A 20,297-nucleotide genomic window follows, 5' to 3' on the forward strand; every position below is an offset into this window, starting at 1 on the left:
CTAAATTTACCCTCTTTCAGTTTAAATCCATTACCCCTTGTCCTATCACTATAAAAAGTCCCCCTCCAGCTTTCTTGTAGGACCCCTTCAGGTATTGGAAGGCTGCTATACGGTCTCCCTGGAGCCTTCTCTTCTCCAGGCTGAACAACCCCAACTCTCTCAGCCTGTCCTCACAGGAGAGGTGTTCCATTCCTCTGACCATTTTTGTGGCCCTCCTATGGACCCACCCCAACAGGTCCATGTCCTTCTTCTGTTGGAGGTCCCAGAGCTGGATGCAGTACTGCAGGTAGGATCTCCCCAGAGTGGAGTAGAGGGGCAGAATCACCTCCCTCAACCTGCTGGCCGCACTGCTTTGGATGCAGCCCAGGAGATGGTTGGTCTTCTGGGCTGCAAGCACACATTGCCAGCTCATGTCTACCTTCTCATCAACCAATACCCCCAAGTCCTTCTCAGCAGGGCTGCTCTCAATCCATCCTCTGCCCAACCTGTATTTGTGCTTGGGATTGCCCTGACCCATGTGCAGGAAGCTGCACTTGGCCTTGTTGAATTTCATGAGGTGTGCATGGGCCCATATCTCAAGCCTGTCAAGCTCCCTCTGGATGGCACCCCGTCCCTCAGATGTGTCAACCGCACCACAGAGCTTGGTATCATCTGCAAACCTGCTGAGGGTGCACTCAAATCCCACTGTCCATGTCCCCACAAAGATGTTAAACAGCACCTGTCCCAATACTGACCCCTAAGGAACATCACTCATCACTGGTCTCCACTTGGACATTGAACTGTTGACTGCAACTCTTTGAGTGCAACCAGACATATTTGGTGGCACAATTTGCCCCCAAGTGAAGGCTGTCACCAGTCACTTCCTTATTTTCCATGTGCCTTAGCATAGTCTCCAGGAGGATCTGCTCTATGATCTTGCCAGTCACAGAGTTGAGACGGACCAGCCTGTAGTTCCCTTGGTCTTCCTTTTTTCCCTTTTTAAAAATGGGCGTTATGTTTCCCCTTCACCGGACTGCCACAGCTTCTCAAATATGATGGATAGTGGCTTAGCAACTTCCTCTGCCAGTTCCCTCAGGACCCATGGATGCATCTCATCAGGTCCCGTGGACTTGTGTACCTTCAGGTTCCTTAGATGGTCTTGAACATCATCTTCTCCTAGAGTGGGCCATTCTTCATTCTCCCTCCTTGTCTCCCCTGCCTGTCCTTCCTAAAGAGCCTGTACCCTTCCATTCCAACACTCCAGCCATAGGATCCATGCCACCATGTCGCTGCGATGACAATAAGATCATAGCCCTGCAGGCATGCGCAAGTCTCTAACTCCTCTTGTTTATTCCCCATGCTACGTGTGTTTGCATAGAGGCATTTAAGTTGGGCCCCAATGAAGTTGACTTATTGGCTGGAGTTGCTGGAGTTGCTGGAATTCCTTTGCAGTGGTCTTCAGGTGATCTCCTGCTGACCTATGATTCTCCTCCAGGCTCTAGGCATCTGTTGCTGGTACTGGCATAAAACTGGTAGGAGTGGGATGGATTAAGGTTCTGGTCCCCTTGCAACTTTAGTTTAAAGCCCTCTTCTCCAGCTTGGCAAGCCTATGACCAAAGATGCTCTTCCTCTTTTCTGACAGATGGAACCCATCAGCTCCCAGTAAACCAGGTTTCTCAAAATGAATCCCATGGTCTAAGTAGCCAAACCCCTGGTTGTGGCACCAGTCCTATAACCATTTGTCGATTCGCCAGATTTGACCGGCCCTTTCAAACCCCCACCCTGTGACTGGGAGGACTGATGAAAAAACTACCTGTGCTCCAGGGTCCCTTACCGCTGCTCCCAGGGCTCTGCAATCCTTCTTGATACTCCTCAGGCTTGGTAGTCTCTCAGTGACATCCCTGGGAGTGACATCCCCCGGTAAGCAGCACACCTCTCTGGAGAGTGTGTCAGGTCAGCAAATGAGTGCCTCCGTATCTCTCAGAAGAGAGATGCCTACCACTATCACCCATCGGCTTCTCTTAGTTGTGCTGGTTGTTATCTGGGGAGCAGATCAGGCTGCCTCGCTCAGCTCCAGCCCCTCTGCTGATGTGATGGGTCTTTCTTCTTCAGTCTGCAGAGCGGTGAAGCGGTTCTGCAAGGACACCTCAGGCTTTGGGGGAAGTCTCTTCCTCCTGCTGGTCCTTGCCGTTGCAACCGTCCATTCTTCTGCATTATTGGCCCCCCTTCCTTCTGTGTGTGCTGGTGAGGGTGTTTTTGGCTGGGGGCTGTGGGAACACTGCAGACTGTGCTTGGAATCAGCTACCTAACGCCTTCTCAGCCTCCCTGATGTTACGCAGCCTCCTGCAGCTCAGCCATCTTCTCCAGGAGATCCTCTTTTTGCAGGCAGGTCTGCTGCCTGTCCCTGCCCCAGAAGAAAGGCCTGGGCACTTCCTCCAGTGTTACATTTACAAGTTCAAGAGATGGTTCATGCCACCTACCTTACACACCAATTTTAGCATAGGATGAAAGGGCTGCTACACCTTCATTTAAGGAAAAAAAAAAAAAAGGCTGCAAAGTAAAGGTGAGTGAAACCCAGCCACAGGGAGAGTTTTATGACAGCTGGTGCCAAAGCAGGCTCTGCCACCGCTCCCAGGAGGCCACGGGAACCAGCACAAGGCTCTCAGGACCAACAGCTACACTGGGATTTTAGGTCACATCTTGACGGCTGAGGGTGACTTCCCAGGCCAAGTGAAAGCCATATGTGGTGGCAGTTTGGACCAGCTAACTTGGTTGGAAAACACTCAGATACAGAGAAGAGTAATTTTATGTAGAGAAAAACACCCTGGTATTACTTCAAAGTAAAAACCCATGTCACCACTGCAGCAAAAACATGGGAGATCTGGGGTTTTCTGCGTACCAAATCCTCATGAAATCCTTAGAAGCACAAGATGGGATTTTTAATAAGGTTTGTAACTCCAAAGGATTAGTGAACCTGAGGCACTTCTGAAGCCCCATTCATAATTATCAAAACATTACACCCCATATTCTGAAATCTGAAGGGAAATGTTAGTGTCTGTGGCTTCAGGATTGTCTTCTGTATTTTGGACTGTGGGACACAGCCAACTTAGCAACTGAATTTGAAATTTTTAATAGTCTTCTTGTTTCTCTGAAAATATTTTTTTTTTCGTATTTCTGTTCCAGCACCCAGAACAAACCCAAAATATTGTAGTAAACTGTAGGAACAATATAGTATGCAAAAACAGGGTACATGCCCTAACAAATACAGTGAATACAACCTATCTCCCATCATAAGCCTGCTTCACTGTACTGTACTACTCATGCTAGTACAGTCTGGGCAAAGAGTTTCAGCAGCACATGCTTTGGAGTCATAAGCAAGTAGACAATTTATCCAGAAGAGATCTAACATTGTAGTCACATTTTGGAGAAAAAGGCTAGAATATGTACATTCAAAGTGTCCAGACTCTGGAAACCAAATCCTTTGACAGAAATTGGTCCCTGAAGTCCACAGAAGATGTCCTCATGTATCTTGGGTTAAACCAAACCTCTGTTTACACAGCAAATTAATTCTCTTGACATATAATTTTAGTGTTAACTGCTTGAAGACACTTTAACTTGTTATTGGATAATATGTAAAATAAACTGAATTAGGCTCATCCTAGATGTTTCATTTAATTTATTTTGGTTTCCTTTTAGATGTGAAGAAATATGTTTGTATTTCAAAACAGAAAATTCCTTTGAACTGAGGAATAAAATCTTTTGTGTTGCAGCTATCTGAGAGGGACACTCTAAAGTGTTAAAAACCTTTTTTAATCTTTTATTTAGGACTGGTTTCAATGTACTTTCTTTCTCAGGAGCATTTTGGTTCTAATGAATCATCATTTTCCAGTGGAAAAGAAAATTCAGCATAAATTTCTTAATCATCCCCATGGAAAAAAACAACTAACCCATAAGTTCTGCTGTTCACCACAGCCATGCCCCCACTGCACAGAGCTGTTTAAGGTCAAATTAGTTCAGTGTGGCACTTTGTCAGCTGATGTTAACTACTACAGTTCCTCCGAAGACAACAGAGACACATTGATTTACAGTTTCTGGGAGTGTCCATGTAGATTTTCCAATTTTTCTGTGGCGCTTTACTAGATCCACCTTTTCTGATGATTTATGTGAATGATGCTCCCCTATACAGGTCTTTAAGGCGGTCGTGGTGGAATATAGCTAACGAATAATCCCTGTGATATGAGATCTACTGCAAAATCTCACACAGATTAAAGAACCCACACAAGGGGTCAGGTCAAAGATCCACCTCCCAGTCCTCCCCTGTCCCCAGCAACAACCAGCAGCAGATGCTCTGAGCTGAGAGCAAAGATGGTCCTTCAACAGATGACTCTCTCCCTTCTTGGCCTTCCAAGAAAACCACCACCAGGCTTTTCCTATGCATTGGAAATGCCTTCCATAATGTTAAAACCAGATAATGCACAATATACTAAGAAAACAGAGAAAATGTTTTGGCAGTTCTGACAGAAAGTCTATCTCCCGCCTATCCTTATTCCCTGTTAACCCATTTCTGTTCTGTTAAAAGATTAGAGCCTGGCAGCAGTGGGAAAAGGCATCTGTCTGCTCTAGGAAGCTGGAACCACTGGGGAATGGAGGCGACCTTCCGCCTTGGAAACAACCAGATCTTTGTAGTTGAAGGGACCTTCTGGAGAAGGGGGCAGAGAAAGCAGACAAAGGGCAGGGACCCTGCTACACCACCAGGAACTGGGCGGCCTCTATGAGGAGCAAAGAGCAAAGGTCAGGCCTCCGGATTTGAAGGAAAGCCAATTTTCTACAGAGGTCCAGAGAGTCCCGGTGCTATTGCACCCATTGGTGTAAATGCACCCATTTGCAGTGCTATTGCGAAATAATTAGGAATATAAAGTTTCTTTTATCCTGAGTATTTTTGCAAAGAAAATAAGAATTTCTCTGCAAAACACCTACCTCTGAACTAGTTCCATCTGTAGGTGGGAATGAAATGGATCTACTTTAAAATAACTTTAAAATGAAAAGGTATTTTAAAGATATATTTAAAGCCAATGATCTTTTAAAGTAAAATTGCAAAAATAAGAAAGTATTGGCTTAATGGAACTTGGCTAACACCCCTCATGTAATGAAAGGTGATGGGCAACCTCTAATGTTGGGATATTTGTCAATAAAGGAGCACTGGGATAGTGCTGTTCAACAGGATGTGAACCTTGTGGGAACTTACCTGAGTATGTGGACATAAAATGAAATAAAAAGATGATATGGTGGTACCTGAAACATTGTGACCACCTGATCATAAAATAAAGGAAAAAGACCTTCAGAATTCAGAAAAATTTAGCAAAATGAGTAGAAGATTATTAGATGGGAAATAACTTTTTTTTTTCTATCCAGAGACTCTGAAAGACTGTGATTGTTTCATTCAGGGGGAAACTATTCACAGAATCACAGAATCACAGAATCACTAGGTTGGAAAGGACCTTTAAGATCATCAAGTCCAACCATTAATCCAGAACCACCATGTCCCCTAAACCATGTCCTGAAGCGCCACATCCACACGTTTTTTGAACACTTCCAGGGATGGCGACTCCACCACCTCCCTGGGCAGCCTGTTCCAATGCCTGACCACCCTCTCAGTGAAGAAATTTTTCCTAATATCCAATCTAAACCTCCCCTGGCGCAACTTGAGGCCATTTCCTCTTGTCCTATCACTAGTTACTTGGGAGAAGAGACCAACACCCTCATCGCCACAACCCCCTTTCAGGTAGTTGTAGAGAGCGATAAGGTCTCCCCTCAGCCTCCTCTTCTCCAGACTAAACAACCCCAGTTCCCTCAGCCGCTCCTCATAAGACATGTGCTCCAGACCCCTCACCAGCTTTGTTGCCCTTCTCTGGACACGCTCCAGCACCTCAACATCCTTCTTGTAGTGAGGGGCCCAAAACTGAACACAGTATTCAAGGTGCGGCCTCACCAGTGCCGAGTACAGGGGCACAATCACTTCCCTGCTCCTGCTGGCCACACTATTCCTGATACAGGCCAGGACGCTGTTGGCCTTCTTGGCCACCTGGGCACACTGCCGGCTCATATTCAGCCGGCTGTCAACCAGCACCCCCAGGTCCCTTTCCGCCGGGCTGCTCTCCAGCCACTCCTCCCCAAGCCTGTAGCATTGCATGGGGTTGTTGTGGCCAAAGTGCAGGACCCTGCACTTGGCCTTATTAAACCTCATACAGTTGGCCTCTGCCCATCGATCCAGCCTGTCCAGATCCCTCTGCAGAGCCCTCCTACCCTCCAGCAGATCAACACTCCCACTCAGCTTGGTGTCATCTGCAAACTTACTGAGGGAGCACTCGATCCCCTCATCCAGATCATCTATAAAGATATTGAACAAGACTGGTCCCAGAACCGAGCCCTGGGGAACACCACTCGTGACCGGCCGCCAGCCGGATTTAACGCCATTCACCACAACTCTCTGGGCTCGGCCATCCAGCCAGTTCCTCACCCAGCGAAGAGTAAACCCGTCTAAGCCTCGAGCCGCCAGTTTCTCCAGGAGAATGCTGTGGGAGACGCTGTCAAAGGCTTTACTAAAGTCCAGGTAGACAACGTCCACAGCCTTTCCCTCATCCACTAGGCGGGTCACCTGGTCATAGAAGGAGATCAGGTTGGTCAAGCAGGACCTGCCTTTCATGAACCCATGCTGGCTGGGCCTGATCCTTTGGCTGTTCTGCAGATGCCCTGTGAGCACTCTCAAAACCAACCGCTCCATAATCTTCCCTGGAACAGAGGTCAGGCTGACAGGCCTGTAGTTCCCAGGATCCTCCTTCCGGCCTTTCTTGTAGACGGGTGTCACATTGGCAAGCCTCCAGTCTTCTGGGACCTCCCCTGTTAACCAGGACTGCTGATAAACGATGGAGAGTGGCTTGGCAAGCTCCTCCGCCAGCTCTCTCAGTACTCTCGGGTGGATCCCATCAGGCCCCATAGACTTGTGGATGTCCAGGTGGCTTAGCATGTCCTTGACTGCTTCCTCCTGGATTATGAGGAGTACATTGTGCTCTCCATCCCCGTCTTCCAGCTCAGGGGGCTGAATATCCTGTGGATACCTGGAGTGGCTATTAAAGACTGAGGCGAAGAAGGCATTAAGTACCTCAGCCTTGTCCTCGTCCTTGGAGACAATGTTCCCCGCCATATCCAGTAGGGGATGGAGATTCTCCTTGCCTCTCTTCTTGTTGTTAATATATTTGTAAAAACATTTTTTATTATTAAGAGGGGATATCATAAATATGTATCAAATAAATAATCTAGAAAGAAAAATCCAGTTTCTCACAAGTGTATCGGTTCAAAGTTTCAGACAAGTCAAAGAAGGTTTGTGTATATATATATTCATGACAGGAACATTCAGGTATATACTAGTTAACACTGAGTCCCCTGGAAAGAGAATGAAATCTGCTCTTTGGAAAAACTAAGACAATCTTTCATCTGTCGGAAAGAGAAGGAAACTCAGACAGCTTTACTGTACTGCTTTTGCCTATTGCTGGGTACACTACATTTTTTTTTTTTTTTAATATTTGACAGTGGCCACTGGCCAGCAGTGGCGGCATACTGGATCAGTTGGCATGTAGTCCCAACCTAAACCAGCACGTTTCATCTTCCATTCAAGACCTGATCAGGTGCTTCCTAAATTTGACTGATCTTTGCATTATTCCACTGCACAAGTATTTTCCATATTGGAAGGCACACAGTTCTTTATCAAGTTGATATTTTTATACCACGGATTAAATTCTACTCTTCAGGGCAGCCAGCATGATGCCAGTGGCTGACTGGGTCTTCAGACTGTGATTGCAGTATGATACCATACCTCTACGAGCATGACAGATTCATTATTTGGGATTCTTTAATTTTTTTTTTTCCATTTCATTTTTAGCTTTGAATTTTAATTTCTTTTAATTTAATTTTATTCTGTTTTACCATCAACTTTTTATGGGTTTGTTAATCGCCATGTTTCACTTCCTTTTTTGAAGTCTGCATCAACTTTCTTGTACTTCAGTTTGCATTGGTTTCCAGTTTCACCAGTTTGGACTTTCCATTTCCCTGCAAAGAAAGAGGGTGCATTCAATGAATAGTAGAATAAAATATATTTCAAACATCTAGTTTAAGCTATTTAAAAATGAATTTTACAGGGATTAATTACATTGGCATCACAGACACATGACAGGGTAATTTTGACTTGCCAGTGGCAATACAAATTTCACATCTCGTCAGCTCACTCCTAGAAGCAGCTTTTTGCTAGGAAGTGATCAGCTTGAAAACTTGAGGTCTATTCCTTGTTACTCAGGAGTCCATCAGGAAGTGCAGTCAGGGTACTTTTATTCATATTAATTCCTATGATTGTGTTGTTGCTGCTCCCGGCAATCCCTCGAAGCAGGTGTGATACAATCTGTTCTTTTATATGAACTGGATCATAACTTCCAAGATAAAAGATTCTTCATTCTCTCCTAACACTTATTTCAGTTATGTTTTCCCTCATTTTAACCTACCTTAATTGCCAACCAGATATCAGTTGGGGGGGAAGGAAGGAAGGAAGGAAGGAAGGAAGGAAGGAAGGAAGGAAGGAAGGAAGGAAGGAAGGAAGGAAGGAAGGAAGGAAGGAAGGAAGGAAGGAAGGAAGGAAGGAAGGAAGGAAGGAAGGAAGGAAGGAAGGAAGGAAGGAAGGAAGGAAGGAAGGAAGGAAGGAAGGAAGGAAGGAAGGAAGGAAGGAAGGAAGGAAGGAAGGAAAGGAAGGAAGGAAGGAAGGAAGGAAGGAAGGAAGGAAGGAAGGAAGGAAGGAAGGAAGGAAGACATGGATCTCCCTTCTTACTGTTAATATGTCTTTGCACCAATTATTTGACAAAGCAACAGTATCTGCAAAGTAAAAATTGGTTGTTTACCTCTTTGCCACTTTTCAAGATGATCGATTATTCAGTATGTTGATAGAGGGGCACAGAGGGTACACAGTTTAAGAGATAACCTACCCATGGGCACAGCATGCTTGAATGTAGCAAAAGCAGTAAAATTAACGCAGACTTCTCCTTGAAGAAGTGTGCCGTTGTGCTGAAGACTGACAGCAAATATCCTGGCCTGGGGTTCCTGCTCTGATAAAGATCAAGTAGGAAACTGAGTTGTTGTAAAATGGCACAACTCTACTTGCTCTGTGCCTCCATCTCTCTCTCAAGCTTGTCATTGTACACTGTGTATCTTAGTTCCTTTTCCCCAACCTCTCCCACATAGTGCAGATCTCCATACAACATATCAAATTATTTTCCTGACTCTATCAATAAGTTTAAAGCTTTTTTAAAAGTTAGCAAATGTTCCCTCTAAAATATCACTTAAAAATCCATGCTGATGTTTCTTGATTTTAAAAGAGAGCATCAAATTTTATTGGTTTACGATTTCAGTAAGTTTTGCACACATAGAAAAAAGGCTTTATGGAGGACTGTTAGAAAAAAGTGAACTTTTCATTCCCCTAGAACCACAGCCCACTTAAATGATGGGTTAGACATCATATTGAGTACTGAGACAACATTATGCTTGAGTTCCTTGAGTTCCTTTAGGACTCTTAGATGAGGACCTTCTGGCCCTGACAACTTGTTACTTACCAGTCATTTTCTCAGTTTCTTCTAAAACTTGTTATTTTGACTGGTCAATTTAAGATGATCCCTAAGGCTCATCTCTTATTTTAAAAAAGAGAGAGAGGTAAAGTTCAATGTGGGAATCTGCCTCAGCTTTTCAGAAATGAATACTGATGTAAAGAATTTAGGTTCGTGTGTTGTGGTCTTATCCTCCCTTAGAACTCCTTTTACACTTCAGTCATATAATAACCCAATACTCTCCTTGGCAGGTATCCTGCTTCCCTATATACAGTTATAATGTTCCATGTCCCCTGTTTTCCTGCCATGGAACTTGATAACCTCCTTGTAGGCAATGGCAAGCTGCTAATAAGTCCCTCCCATCAAAATTGTCTCTTCTCCAGGCTGAACAAGTTCATTTCCTTAAGCCTCTCCCCATAAGGCATGTGCTCCAGCCCCTTGAGCATCTTGGTGGCCTCCCCCGAACTTTCTCAAGTTTTCCAATGTCTTTCTTGCCTTGGAGGACTCAGAACTGTCCAGTCTTTCTTGAGCTAAAAGTTCCTCTCTTGCCTCTGCAAACTGCTGGCTTGTGCCACACTCTCTCAACAGTCAACCACAATTTTTGGTGCCTGAATGCTGTTCCTTTTCTCCCAGTGCAGCTTTTAAGTATTCCACAATCCTAGCCAAAACCAGCCATGGAATCTATGGCTATGTCTAAACCAGGGGAACTAGAAGTATGCCCAGGTCACCTTGTTGACATTCCCTTGCAATGAGAGAGACGGGTTGTGCATCAGGTACTCTCTTGCATCCTGATTTTTACAGAAAAGAGCAAGGAATCTGGATGGTGGGTTGCCATATGACTTAGTGGGTAAGTGTAGGTACTATGCGTATGATGTGAAAGGGAGTGGGGACTGTTATCCCCCTCTGTGTGCAGCTGAAAGTAAAACTCCAAAAGGTCTAATGAAGAGGTCAAAACAGGACATTAGCTAGTTACTAATAACCTTGTAATGCTCTGAGAGGCAGTCATGGCATTGTTTCCCGTTTTTATTTAAAAATTCTAATCATAGCTTTAAGGTGTGACTACCGAAAGTGAAGTGCCTTCCCCAGACAATCCGACTGATGAGTTTGTTTCCCTTTTATTATGAAGGGCACAAAAGCAATGATCACATTTACTTAGGGGCTTACTTGTTCCTACTGATGATTCTTCATGGATATCTGAATACAAGAGGACTTATCTGTGGGAAAGAATCTTTAGTGCAAAGAACAAATTATGACATTTAACCTCAGATGCCAAAAGGAAAAGTGTGATCTCTCTTTCCCACAGAGAGCCTGTAAGGACGGTGCTTCAGGAACTCCAGTGAAGTTACTCCTAGAGAAAGGGCTTGAGGGAAAAATTTTTTGATCCTTTACAGTGAGCAGAAAGAAAAACTGGAAGCAAAACATTGGAAAAGTGTAAAGAGGTGGTTTCATGGAGATGATACTGGAATGCAATTGGCCAGCGTCTGTTTTCATTTAAACTCCATTGAAATAATAACAGATCACAGTGCTCTTTATAATAGATACAGTTTTTACTCCTTCACTTTTCTTTGCATCCCATCCCCTCCTTAACTCATCAGAATCTTCCCAGCATTGATGTAACCAAGAGTGAAACTCCTTTTTCAGAGGACATAGTCCCAATGTGTTCACTGTGTTCAAAGAGATGACAAAAACTGTTTCTGTATAGATGAAAATCAAGTATGCTCTTAGAAGGGACATTTTATGTTTTCCCAATGCCTGACAGTTCCTTTCCAAGTTCACACTGAAAAACCTCAACTACAAACATTAACTTCTTGAGTATACTTTGAAAATGCTGAAATTAGGCTAAATACAGGCTGGCTCTTGACTTCCAGTTTTCCAGATTTTTCGCTGACATACAGCCTTCTCATGATTTGCAGAAGTTCTTTTTATAGATGCTAACTATTAGAGTCACACAAACTGCATATATAACTAAAGTTCTGTCTTCACAGTATCAGTGAGGTGTTTGCTGTAACTTTATTATGTAGGAAATGTACTGGAGTCCTAACATCCTTTTAAATTCCTATTTACTATGTTTTCTTCTCTTTTTTTTTGATATGCAATTTCCTTACAAAAATCATACGGAAAATATTTCAAAGCTGACTAAGAAGAAGATGGAGTGGACAGGGCAGTATCAGTAAATGATATTGGGATTTTCACTCGTTTCATCCTTATTGGAACCCAAAAGATGGAAAAATCACTTCAGAGAACTCCCTACAATGAACTGGAAGGCTCGGTACTTACTGGACACTAGTATTCCCTAAAATGTGATTCTTGTTCTCACATCACAGTGTTCCTGATACTGGTAGCTTGAATGGGTCCTCGTTTCCAGTCGTTCCACAGGATAATATAATCACAGAACAGCTGAGGTTGGAAAACACCTTTGGAGATCATGTAGTCCTACCCCACTTCTCAAAGCATGGTCATCTAGAAGGTTGCTAAGTCTGTTGCGGTCTTTGAATATCTCCAGGGATGAGATTCTACAACATCTGTGGGCAACCTGTGCCAGTGCTTGGTCACCCTTAAGAGTAAAGAAAAAAATTACTATATTTAAATGAAATTTCATGCATTTCAGTTTGTGCCCATTGCCTCTTTTTCTTTCACTGGGCACCACTGAGAAGAGTCTAGCTCCATCCTCTTTACTTCCCCCCATCAGATATTCATACATACTGATATAAGCCCCCTTGAGCCCTCTCTTCTTCAGGCTGAACAGTCCCAGCTGTCACAGCCTCTCCTTGTATGTCACATGCTCCAGTCCCTTAATCACCTTCATGGCCCTTCTCTGGACTCGCTCCAGTATGCCCATGTCTCTCTTGTACTGGGCAGCCCAGCACTGGACCCGGAACTCCAGATGTGTCTCACCGATACTGAGCAGAGAAGGATCACCTCCCTCGACCTGCTGGCCGTGCTCTGCCTGATGCAGCCCAGGAAGCTGTTTGCCTTCCATGCTGCAAGGGCATACTTCTCCTCACTGTTCCTTCTTCCCATGCAGATACTGAAGACGTCCAGAAATAGCTGCAAACAGGTGCCTTTATCCACTTCCACAGCCAAGGCATCTCTAAGGACTGAGAAATTCACTTGGTGAATCACTTATTTCTATAAAGCACTACATCACAATTAACTATAAGCATTTTTTTAAGACATAGCTGCTTATTCAGCACTGCTTATAAGAAAATTTCCTTCGGAACAGCCTGTTGATGCAACGTTACATGTACTATGAATTGTCTGCCTCTTCCATACCACCCTCTGTCCTGTGACAGGCTCTCACGAGGGTCTAGTCCACAGTACCATCTAGTGGTAGACGTTGATATGACCATGCCCACCTCAGAAACGCTCTTGACATTTCTTAGCAATCTCAGTAGAGAGATAAAAGTGTATGAAACACCCTCTCATGCTTTGAAATAGTACCATGTGGGATAGCACGAGCAGAGCTCACCTCATCAGGGATTGAGAGGAGTTAGCCAGCTCCGACGGTGAAATTGCCTGTCCGGTACACTACATAAGCATGATTACTAATTGCTTTTCCCAGAGATGACCTGTTAAGAAGATTCTTGTTTGCTGCTCTGAAAACATAAGTGAATCTAACACTGGGTGAACATACGAAGAATATCTCTGAGACTTCTTTTGAACACAACCGGCAGAGCTTTCTGTCTCCTGAGTTGCAAAACCAGTAGCAATTCTGACACAAACTTTAGAAGCTGCTCCCAGTTAGAGTACACATATCTGACATTCATCTTGCGCATCTGGTTATTGCTGCTTAGGTAACTTCCTTTACAGGATCATCAAGCTAGAATGAACACTGGACAGTGTGTTTACATTGTACTCAATTACATATGTGTATGGTTTTGATAACAAAAAGTAGAAGAGCAGTGTATTGAAACAGAGTATGAATACCCAAATTCTTGCATTGACTAGCCTCTCATACCTACAATGCTATTCTAGAATCAGCCTGTGCAAAGCTTTCTAGACATCCTGCTGTGATTCTTTATGCATTATGAAGTGTCCAAATAAATTAAAACAAATTTAAAGTAAAAAAAAGTTAAAAAACACCCCAATTTCCACAAAGATCATACCCTAAGAACTATTCCTCAGGCAAATTGCAGTCCATATTAACCCTAACTATTGTTGTGAAGCTGTTGTTTATTCTTTGATTTTCTAAAACACATCAGAGAAAAGTCTTTCTGTTTGTACCAAACCTTCTGAAAGCAAAAAAACCTGTTCTGTTGCTTTCTTAGGCATCTTACATAAAAGTCATGAGAACTAGAAATAAGAAATCTAGACCATAAAGAGAGGCATTTCTTGAAACACATCAATTTAGTGAGCACTTTTAGTGGCTGAAATGAAAAGAAGATACAGGAAACGTTGCTGAGTTATGCAGCCTCACACACAGGAGGTGATGAGCTGAGGTGAAGGAGGATGGCCTCTCAAGCAGCAGAGTTTCCAACGAAGCTTCTAATATGTGAAGAACTCAAGCACACTCATGAAGTTGTACACCTTCAGAGGAGAATGCAGGGTAAGTACTCAGAGAGGGTGAGCTTGTTTTCTCAGACGTGACCCACTCTGTCTTCAGACTCTTCTACATCTAGTTTCTTATTCACACCTTTCATCTTCAAAGGATTAAAAATGTAAAAACTAAAAGGATTAAAAAATGTATGTATAAAACTTCATATAGGAATTTCTAGCTCTAGTCAAGCCTGCACATTTTTAGTACGGTAACCAATATTAAGTATAATTTACGTAAATCCAATTTTATGGATGAAAGACAGTCTATCAGTTTAAGATAACAATTCATATTTGATGCTTTTCAGAGTTCAGGGTTTTTTTCCCCCTTCAGCGCTAACAATTATATAGCTGTTTTGGGAGAAATTACTATTCTTCTGAGTACTGTTCTCTGAAAGCCAAAATAAAGAAATGGAGGGGGAAAGACTAATTTGCACAACCAGTTCTATTTGTATTCAGCAGAACTTACATAACCTCACTTCCTCTGCAGTATTCAGTTTTAGTAGAATTCTAAAAATGTTCTAGAAAAAATCTTAAATCAACTCTACAGAGTTTTCCCATATCACAACAACTTGAGGTATTCTATCAATCACAATCATAGGTCTTGTTTCTAAAAGGTAGCTTATCTCAACAACAAAAAGCGAGTCTGACTTCATAAAACAGGTATTCTTGGGAACATAGCATGCTCTGTGACAGTAGGTTTGCTGTGAACTTGCTAAATGCACCAAACAGCATGTCTTCTGACAGATGACAGCACCAATACCTGACAAATACCTGACTGCTATAAAGTGTAAAAAGGAAGAAACTGTTCCTTTTTAAATAGAAAATAAATGCACTTGTAAAAAAAAATAAATATTTGTATTTTAAACAGACTCAGATATTACTGCACAATCTTTATTATTTTCAAAGGTTTTGTTATTCTTTAAGGTTTTTTTTCACTTTGCATTTTGTCACTTTGATTTCTATTGACAGCAATCAGCACTTGCTCAAGATACGCCTCTTTCTCAAGTCTTCAAAAGAGGGTGTCTACAGAGGAGTAATGTGTGCTTTCTAAGACCTGTTTACATATTTTAGTCTTACAAGTTCCTATACCCTTGAAACTGAATAGCAGAACAGACGTATTGAAGCACTAGTCAGACCATTAAGGCATTTCTGATGTTTTGATTTCTTATGTTTCCTGATTCATACTTCCGAATGGCCTATGCTTGTGATATAGCTGCATTTTGGTGTTAATAAACACTCTACAGTTCTGTCTTTTACTACCAAAAATATCATACCTATGGTATACAGTAGCAGCTACCTGTAGTATCTTTCATTTAGATTACAACTTTGTGTAGAAAGCAAGCACATCATACAATGCATACAGACAATAAATACCAAGGCACACATGAGAAGTAATCTCTTTCCTCTTTAGGTCATCTGGGAGCCTTCCAAAACATCAAGGTTATGACTAGAGTCATGAGAAGGAAAGATTACTGAATCAGTCAAAATAGTATCAAACATACTGCTTAACTATACTGTTAACACAATATATAGTTCTCAAGTTTTTTGTGATGATACTATTACATCATTAAAAATCTATTAGATTTCAAGCTGCCAAACTAGCTTGAGATTTACTTAAGTAAATTTTTTGCCCTGTGCTAAAAAAAATGAACACATCAAATATACCTAGTAAGAGATCGCCTTTCACATTTGTAACTTAGATCAGTCTAGATGAGCTCCCAAAGGACTTCTGCCCAAATAAAAATATGTTCCTCTTTTAAGAGGAACATTAAGAGGGGTTTTTTCATACCACTCATGGAAGGACTCAGAGCAGAAGCAAACAGACAGTTCTGGTAATGTGGAAGGGCTCTAAACCAAGAGGTGAACCAAACGAGGAGATTTAATCAAGCTGGCTAACTAACAGTACTTTCTACCCACAGAAAGAAGGCTCTCTGACAGAAATGTACAAATGCATGTCCTGGAAACAAAACTCTCGATGGTGTGAGCTGAGAAATATTCTGTAGTTCTAAATCCAAGGCAGTAGGAGATGACAGATACAAGAGGTAATGAACCTCCACGGCAGATACGCTAGTTCTGAGGGGTTTGGATACAGATAAGTTATCAGTAAGAAATTGAATCAGTTTCTGACCTTGAAATAGAAATTAAGATAGTGTGGTAGGTTTGGAGGAGTCTCTTTTATATCTGTATTTTGTGACAGAGACAATATCTCTATGTTAATAGAATCAGCAAAGACTCCCTGACTAAATATATAAAAGAGGAGACCTGAAACCAGAAGCTTTAAATAATACTTAATTTACACTTGGCAGGATGGAAGCCATCTTTGAAGCTTACAATTAGGAGAGAAAAAAACCAAACACTTGGCAGGATGGAAGCCATCTTTGAAGCTTACAATTAGGAGAGAAAAAAACCAAACACATACCAAATGAAAGCATGAAAATCCCCACAATGTTCTACTAATGTTTTATTTCAGGGTTTCTACAACCCATTATAGTAGATTTTTAATTCCCATAACAAACAATATCTGTATTTCTCTACCTGTCCACAAAAGAGAAGCTGGAACTAGTAGGAGCCAGTAGATCCCTCAGTTTTGAGAAACACGAAAGCAAAAATTGAGTCTGCTTTATGGAAACATGTTGGATCCAAAAGGGAAGGTTGCAACGTGATCTTTGTATGTGCCTAAGGGAATTGAAAGCGCAGTTGCCCTCAGTAAAACTTGTTTCCTCTCCCAGTGATGTTTTACCAAGAAAGCCTAGTATGACAGAATACTTTCTCTGGACAAGTCACCCTCTAAATCCTCACAGAGCTTGTACACGCATTTATACAAGTGCTTTCTGTTCTGTTGGAAACTGTCATTTTCTTCCAAAATTTTCTTCACAGACAACTGTTTTCCAAATTTGCTACATCTTTATTCTTCAGTGAATCAGAGTCAAATGTATAAGGGAAGGTGAGACAATTAATCTGGAAATTAATCTAGTAAATCAAGTAAAAAATCAAGTAAATCTATTCTGCTTTTAGACAGGATTTAATTTAAAAAATGTATGTGCACTTGTATCAAATTATTTTAGGACATCTTATTTGAAGAACTAAGATGGGAAATCTTCCAAATAGACGACAAAAGACCAAGTTTAAGGGATGAACAATAGAGTAGAACAGACAAAAAGACTTTCTTCAGGAAGCTAACCTGGAGATGTGGCTAATCTTTTCTCTGCTTTCCTTCTTCCTCCCTCAAACCACCAATGTGGTAAACACTGTAACAAGTAATACAACATTAAAACAGACTGAAACATTTATCCTGGTTTTTACATTCAAGTAAAACATTCAATTTCAATTTCAACAGGTAAGTTTTATCATTTTGTTTTATTAAATCATGTAGGTATAAGAATAACAGTTCAAAAAGGATAACAAAAAAACTGATCAAAGATAAAATGCTTACTTTGAATTTATATTCAATATTTATGGGCAAAACATGAGAGATTTCAGCAAGTCTGAGAAAGAAATACAGCACATTACAGTCTAGAGAAACAACCTAAATGAACAGTTTGCTGAATAGTGCCATGTTAACTTTTACAATATCTCACAAAGATACAATGAAGTTCTGTTCAAGTAGAATTAATTTCATATATCTTAAAAAAATATAAACCATTGCTTTAAAACTGTATAAGCAATAAACCTAAAGTTTTCTTTTCATAAGAAATAACTGAGATGTTTAAATGATTCTTGACTTCAAGAGTTAATTGAATACAGTTCCAGATTACTGATTTTTTAAAAATAAAGCAGCGCCACATTGAATCCACTGGGCTTGGTTTCCTCCACAAGGTACATCAATATTTGTCACCACACGGTCTCTCTCCGCGCTAGTGTAGACTGGTAAAGATATGCATTCCTCTGGAGAATATGGGCCATATGCATCCTGTCAACAAACAAGCACTTAGTTATCACTTGCGTAGTTATCACAGACAGCAAAACACGAGAAAGGAATAATCTCCAGTGATATGGTATCTACAGCTGGATCCTAAGATACAGTTTAGACATAGCAGCCTTGGACAGGCAACTCCTGGTCCAGGCTACGAAGGTGAAGGATTACTAACAAAGTAACTTCAGAAAATTCACTAGACGACTCCATAACTAACCCTCTCCTTTTTCTCTCCAGTTTGTTAAACGGAAAACACAAGAAAGTATGTAACAGGGGTGATCCTATGAACCACATATCAAATCTTCATTCAGCTAAAAAACCCGCAAAATTACATCTCAAACTGTTCCCAGAGAGGAGAAGGGCCCTTGGGAGCACCAGTGCTGTCCTGCAGGGAGCTGCTAACGGGGCAGGCTGGAGTCCTGGGGCAGCCAGTGCCCGCGGCAAGCCCGGCTGCCTCACCTCCTCCGTCCCTGCAGCATCACCCTGCTGCTCCTCCCGCAATGCAGCCCAGCGGTGATCTGGTCCGCGAGACTCACAAGTGGCATACTTCAGGAACTGCACCGAAAAAAGTCCTACCCTACACTTCCCAGGCTACTTTATGGATTTAAACAATGATTTCTAACATCAGTGAATCCAAATATAAAAATTGTTCTCTGATACAGAGAGAGCTACTACACCTTACATTAGAGTCTCTCAGGGCCCCCACTTAATGCAGGATATTAAAAGGAACCCAGAAGTATTAACCACCATTTAGTTAGACAAGGACTTAAAACAAACAAACAAACAGCCTAAATTCCCTAGTCCTTTTCATATATTTCTAGCACTTCAAGACATACAAGCATATGTAAAAAGTTACATTATTAATTAAAAAAAAAGCAGGTTTGATGACTTCTTGGTTATTTTTTTAAATGCTTTTCAAACTAATACTGATCACAGTGGCAGCTGGGGTTCTTTGGCACTTCTGGAAAACAGGCCACTTCCATTAGGTGCCTAAAGAGGCAATTATCAAGTTAACCATAAGCATTCAGATTTGAACCGAGTGCTTTGAACTTCAAGCTGAATTAATTTATAATCTGCATTCTCCTACACATGTACTTTCCTACCGCACGGCATTAGCAGTACTACTATTACAAAGGCTACAATTATATTGTAAACACTACTTAGGGAAGGACCTTGGTTGAAACCATGGCTTTACCTCTCAGTCTGTATCCTGATGAGCAAGCACTGCTCTACTCTGCAAAAAGTAACAGCTCCTTTCTGCTTTCTGTACTACAAACTGTGCACCTGGGACGTAGTTTCCTCCTACAGCTTTGCACAGGGCATTGTCCCTATGTATAACTATAGAACTGAGCTCAAAAACTCAGTCGAGACTTCCTACAGGATGTAATTTGGGTTTCAACCCATGATGTATTTATTTAGTGTAAATAATTCAGGATTTGATTCAACTAATATACATTAAGCATGTTTTCTATCACACTCAAAATCTTCCTTCCTGTCAACAAGAAAATTTTAGAAGATTTCAAGAATCAAGTAACAAAGCAGCACACTTGTCAGAAAGGAATTTAAAACAAAACTGAGAGTCTTTTTAATGCAAATCACATCAAGCGTGAGTTAGTGAAGCTCCAGTATTAGAAAACAACTAAAACCAGGAAAAAGGAAACACGCAAACAATAACTGTTTCAAGCACTTTGCCTTGCATGTCAAGTGTAAGCCATTTCTGAAGAATTTTGCTGTCCCTTTTGAAAATCAACTTCCCAAGTCTTTTGAACAGCAATGTTTAAATCCTTACAGAAGGTTTGTGCACTGTAAGAGCTGTATAGAATAACTCAATAATCAGGATTTTGTCAAAAGAACTCAGCTGTTCTCAGAAGGACTATACTTACCGCATTTATCCCTTGGTTAAAACTACTGAAGAAGATGAAATGCTGGCCAGTCTGAGAGTAAAACGTTAATCAGAGAATTTAAGTTTTGCCAAAGCTGGGAGACCAAAAGTTGGCCAGTTTGCCTTCAAAGACTACACTTTTTTGGTCAAAATAGCTGTTCTTGCGCCTTTCTCAATCCCACTGATGTTTTAAGGAATCACATTATTTAAGGGTTAAAACCATTCTGTGAGAGTCTTTTTGAACCACAAATCCTTATATCCTTGGCTTACGCACAGTCCAAAAATTCTCTTTGTCTAGACTGCCTCACACACACAGTTCCATGCCCCTTAGCAACACCCTTCACAGCTT

General features: G+C 41.7%; 1 protein-coding gene across 1 annotated transcript in view; it reads right to left on the bottom strand.

The window, feature by feature from the left end:
- Positions 1-17,904: 17,904 nt before the first annotated feature.
- Positions 17,905-20,297, bottom strand: part of DYNC2H1 (dynein cytoplasmic 2 heavy chain 1) — a gene marked incomplete at both ends in the record, with an annotated part of 192,488 nt that continues 190,095 nt past the window's right edge. Inside the window, one exon of the mRNA XM_082012188.1 lies at positions 17,905-18,063. Within this exon, the coding sequence (XP_081868314.1) occupies positions 17,905-18,063 (159 nt within the window). The remainder of the gene's footprint in view (positions 18,064-20,297) is intronic.

Source organism: Phaethon aethereus (genome assembly GCF_964289735.1).
Source record: "Phaethon aethereus genome assembly, chromosome: 1".
Classification (NCBI taxonomy): domain Eukaryota; kingdom Metazoa; phylum Chordata; class Aves; order Phaethontiformes; family Phaethontidae; genus Phaethon; species Phaethon aethereus.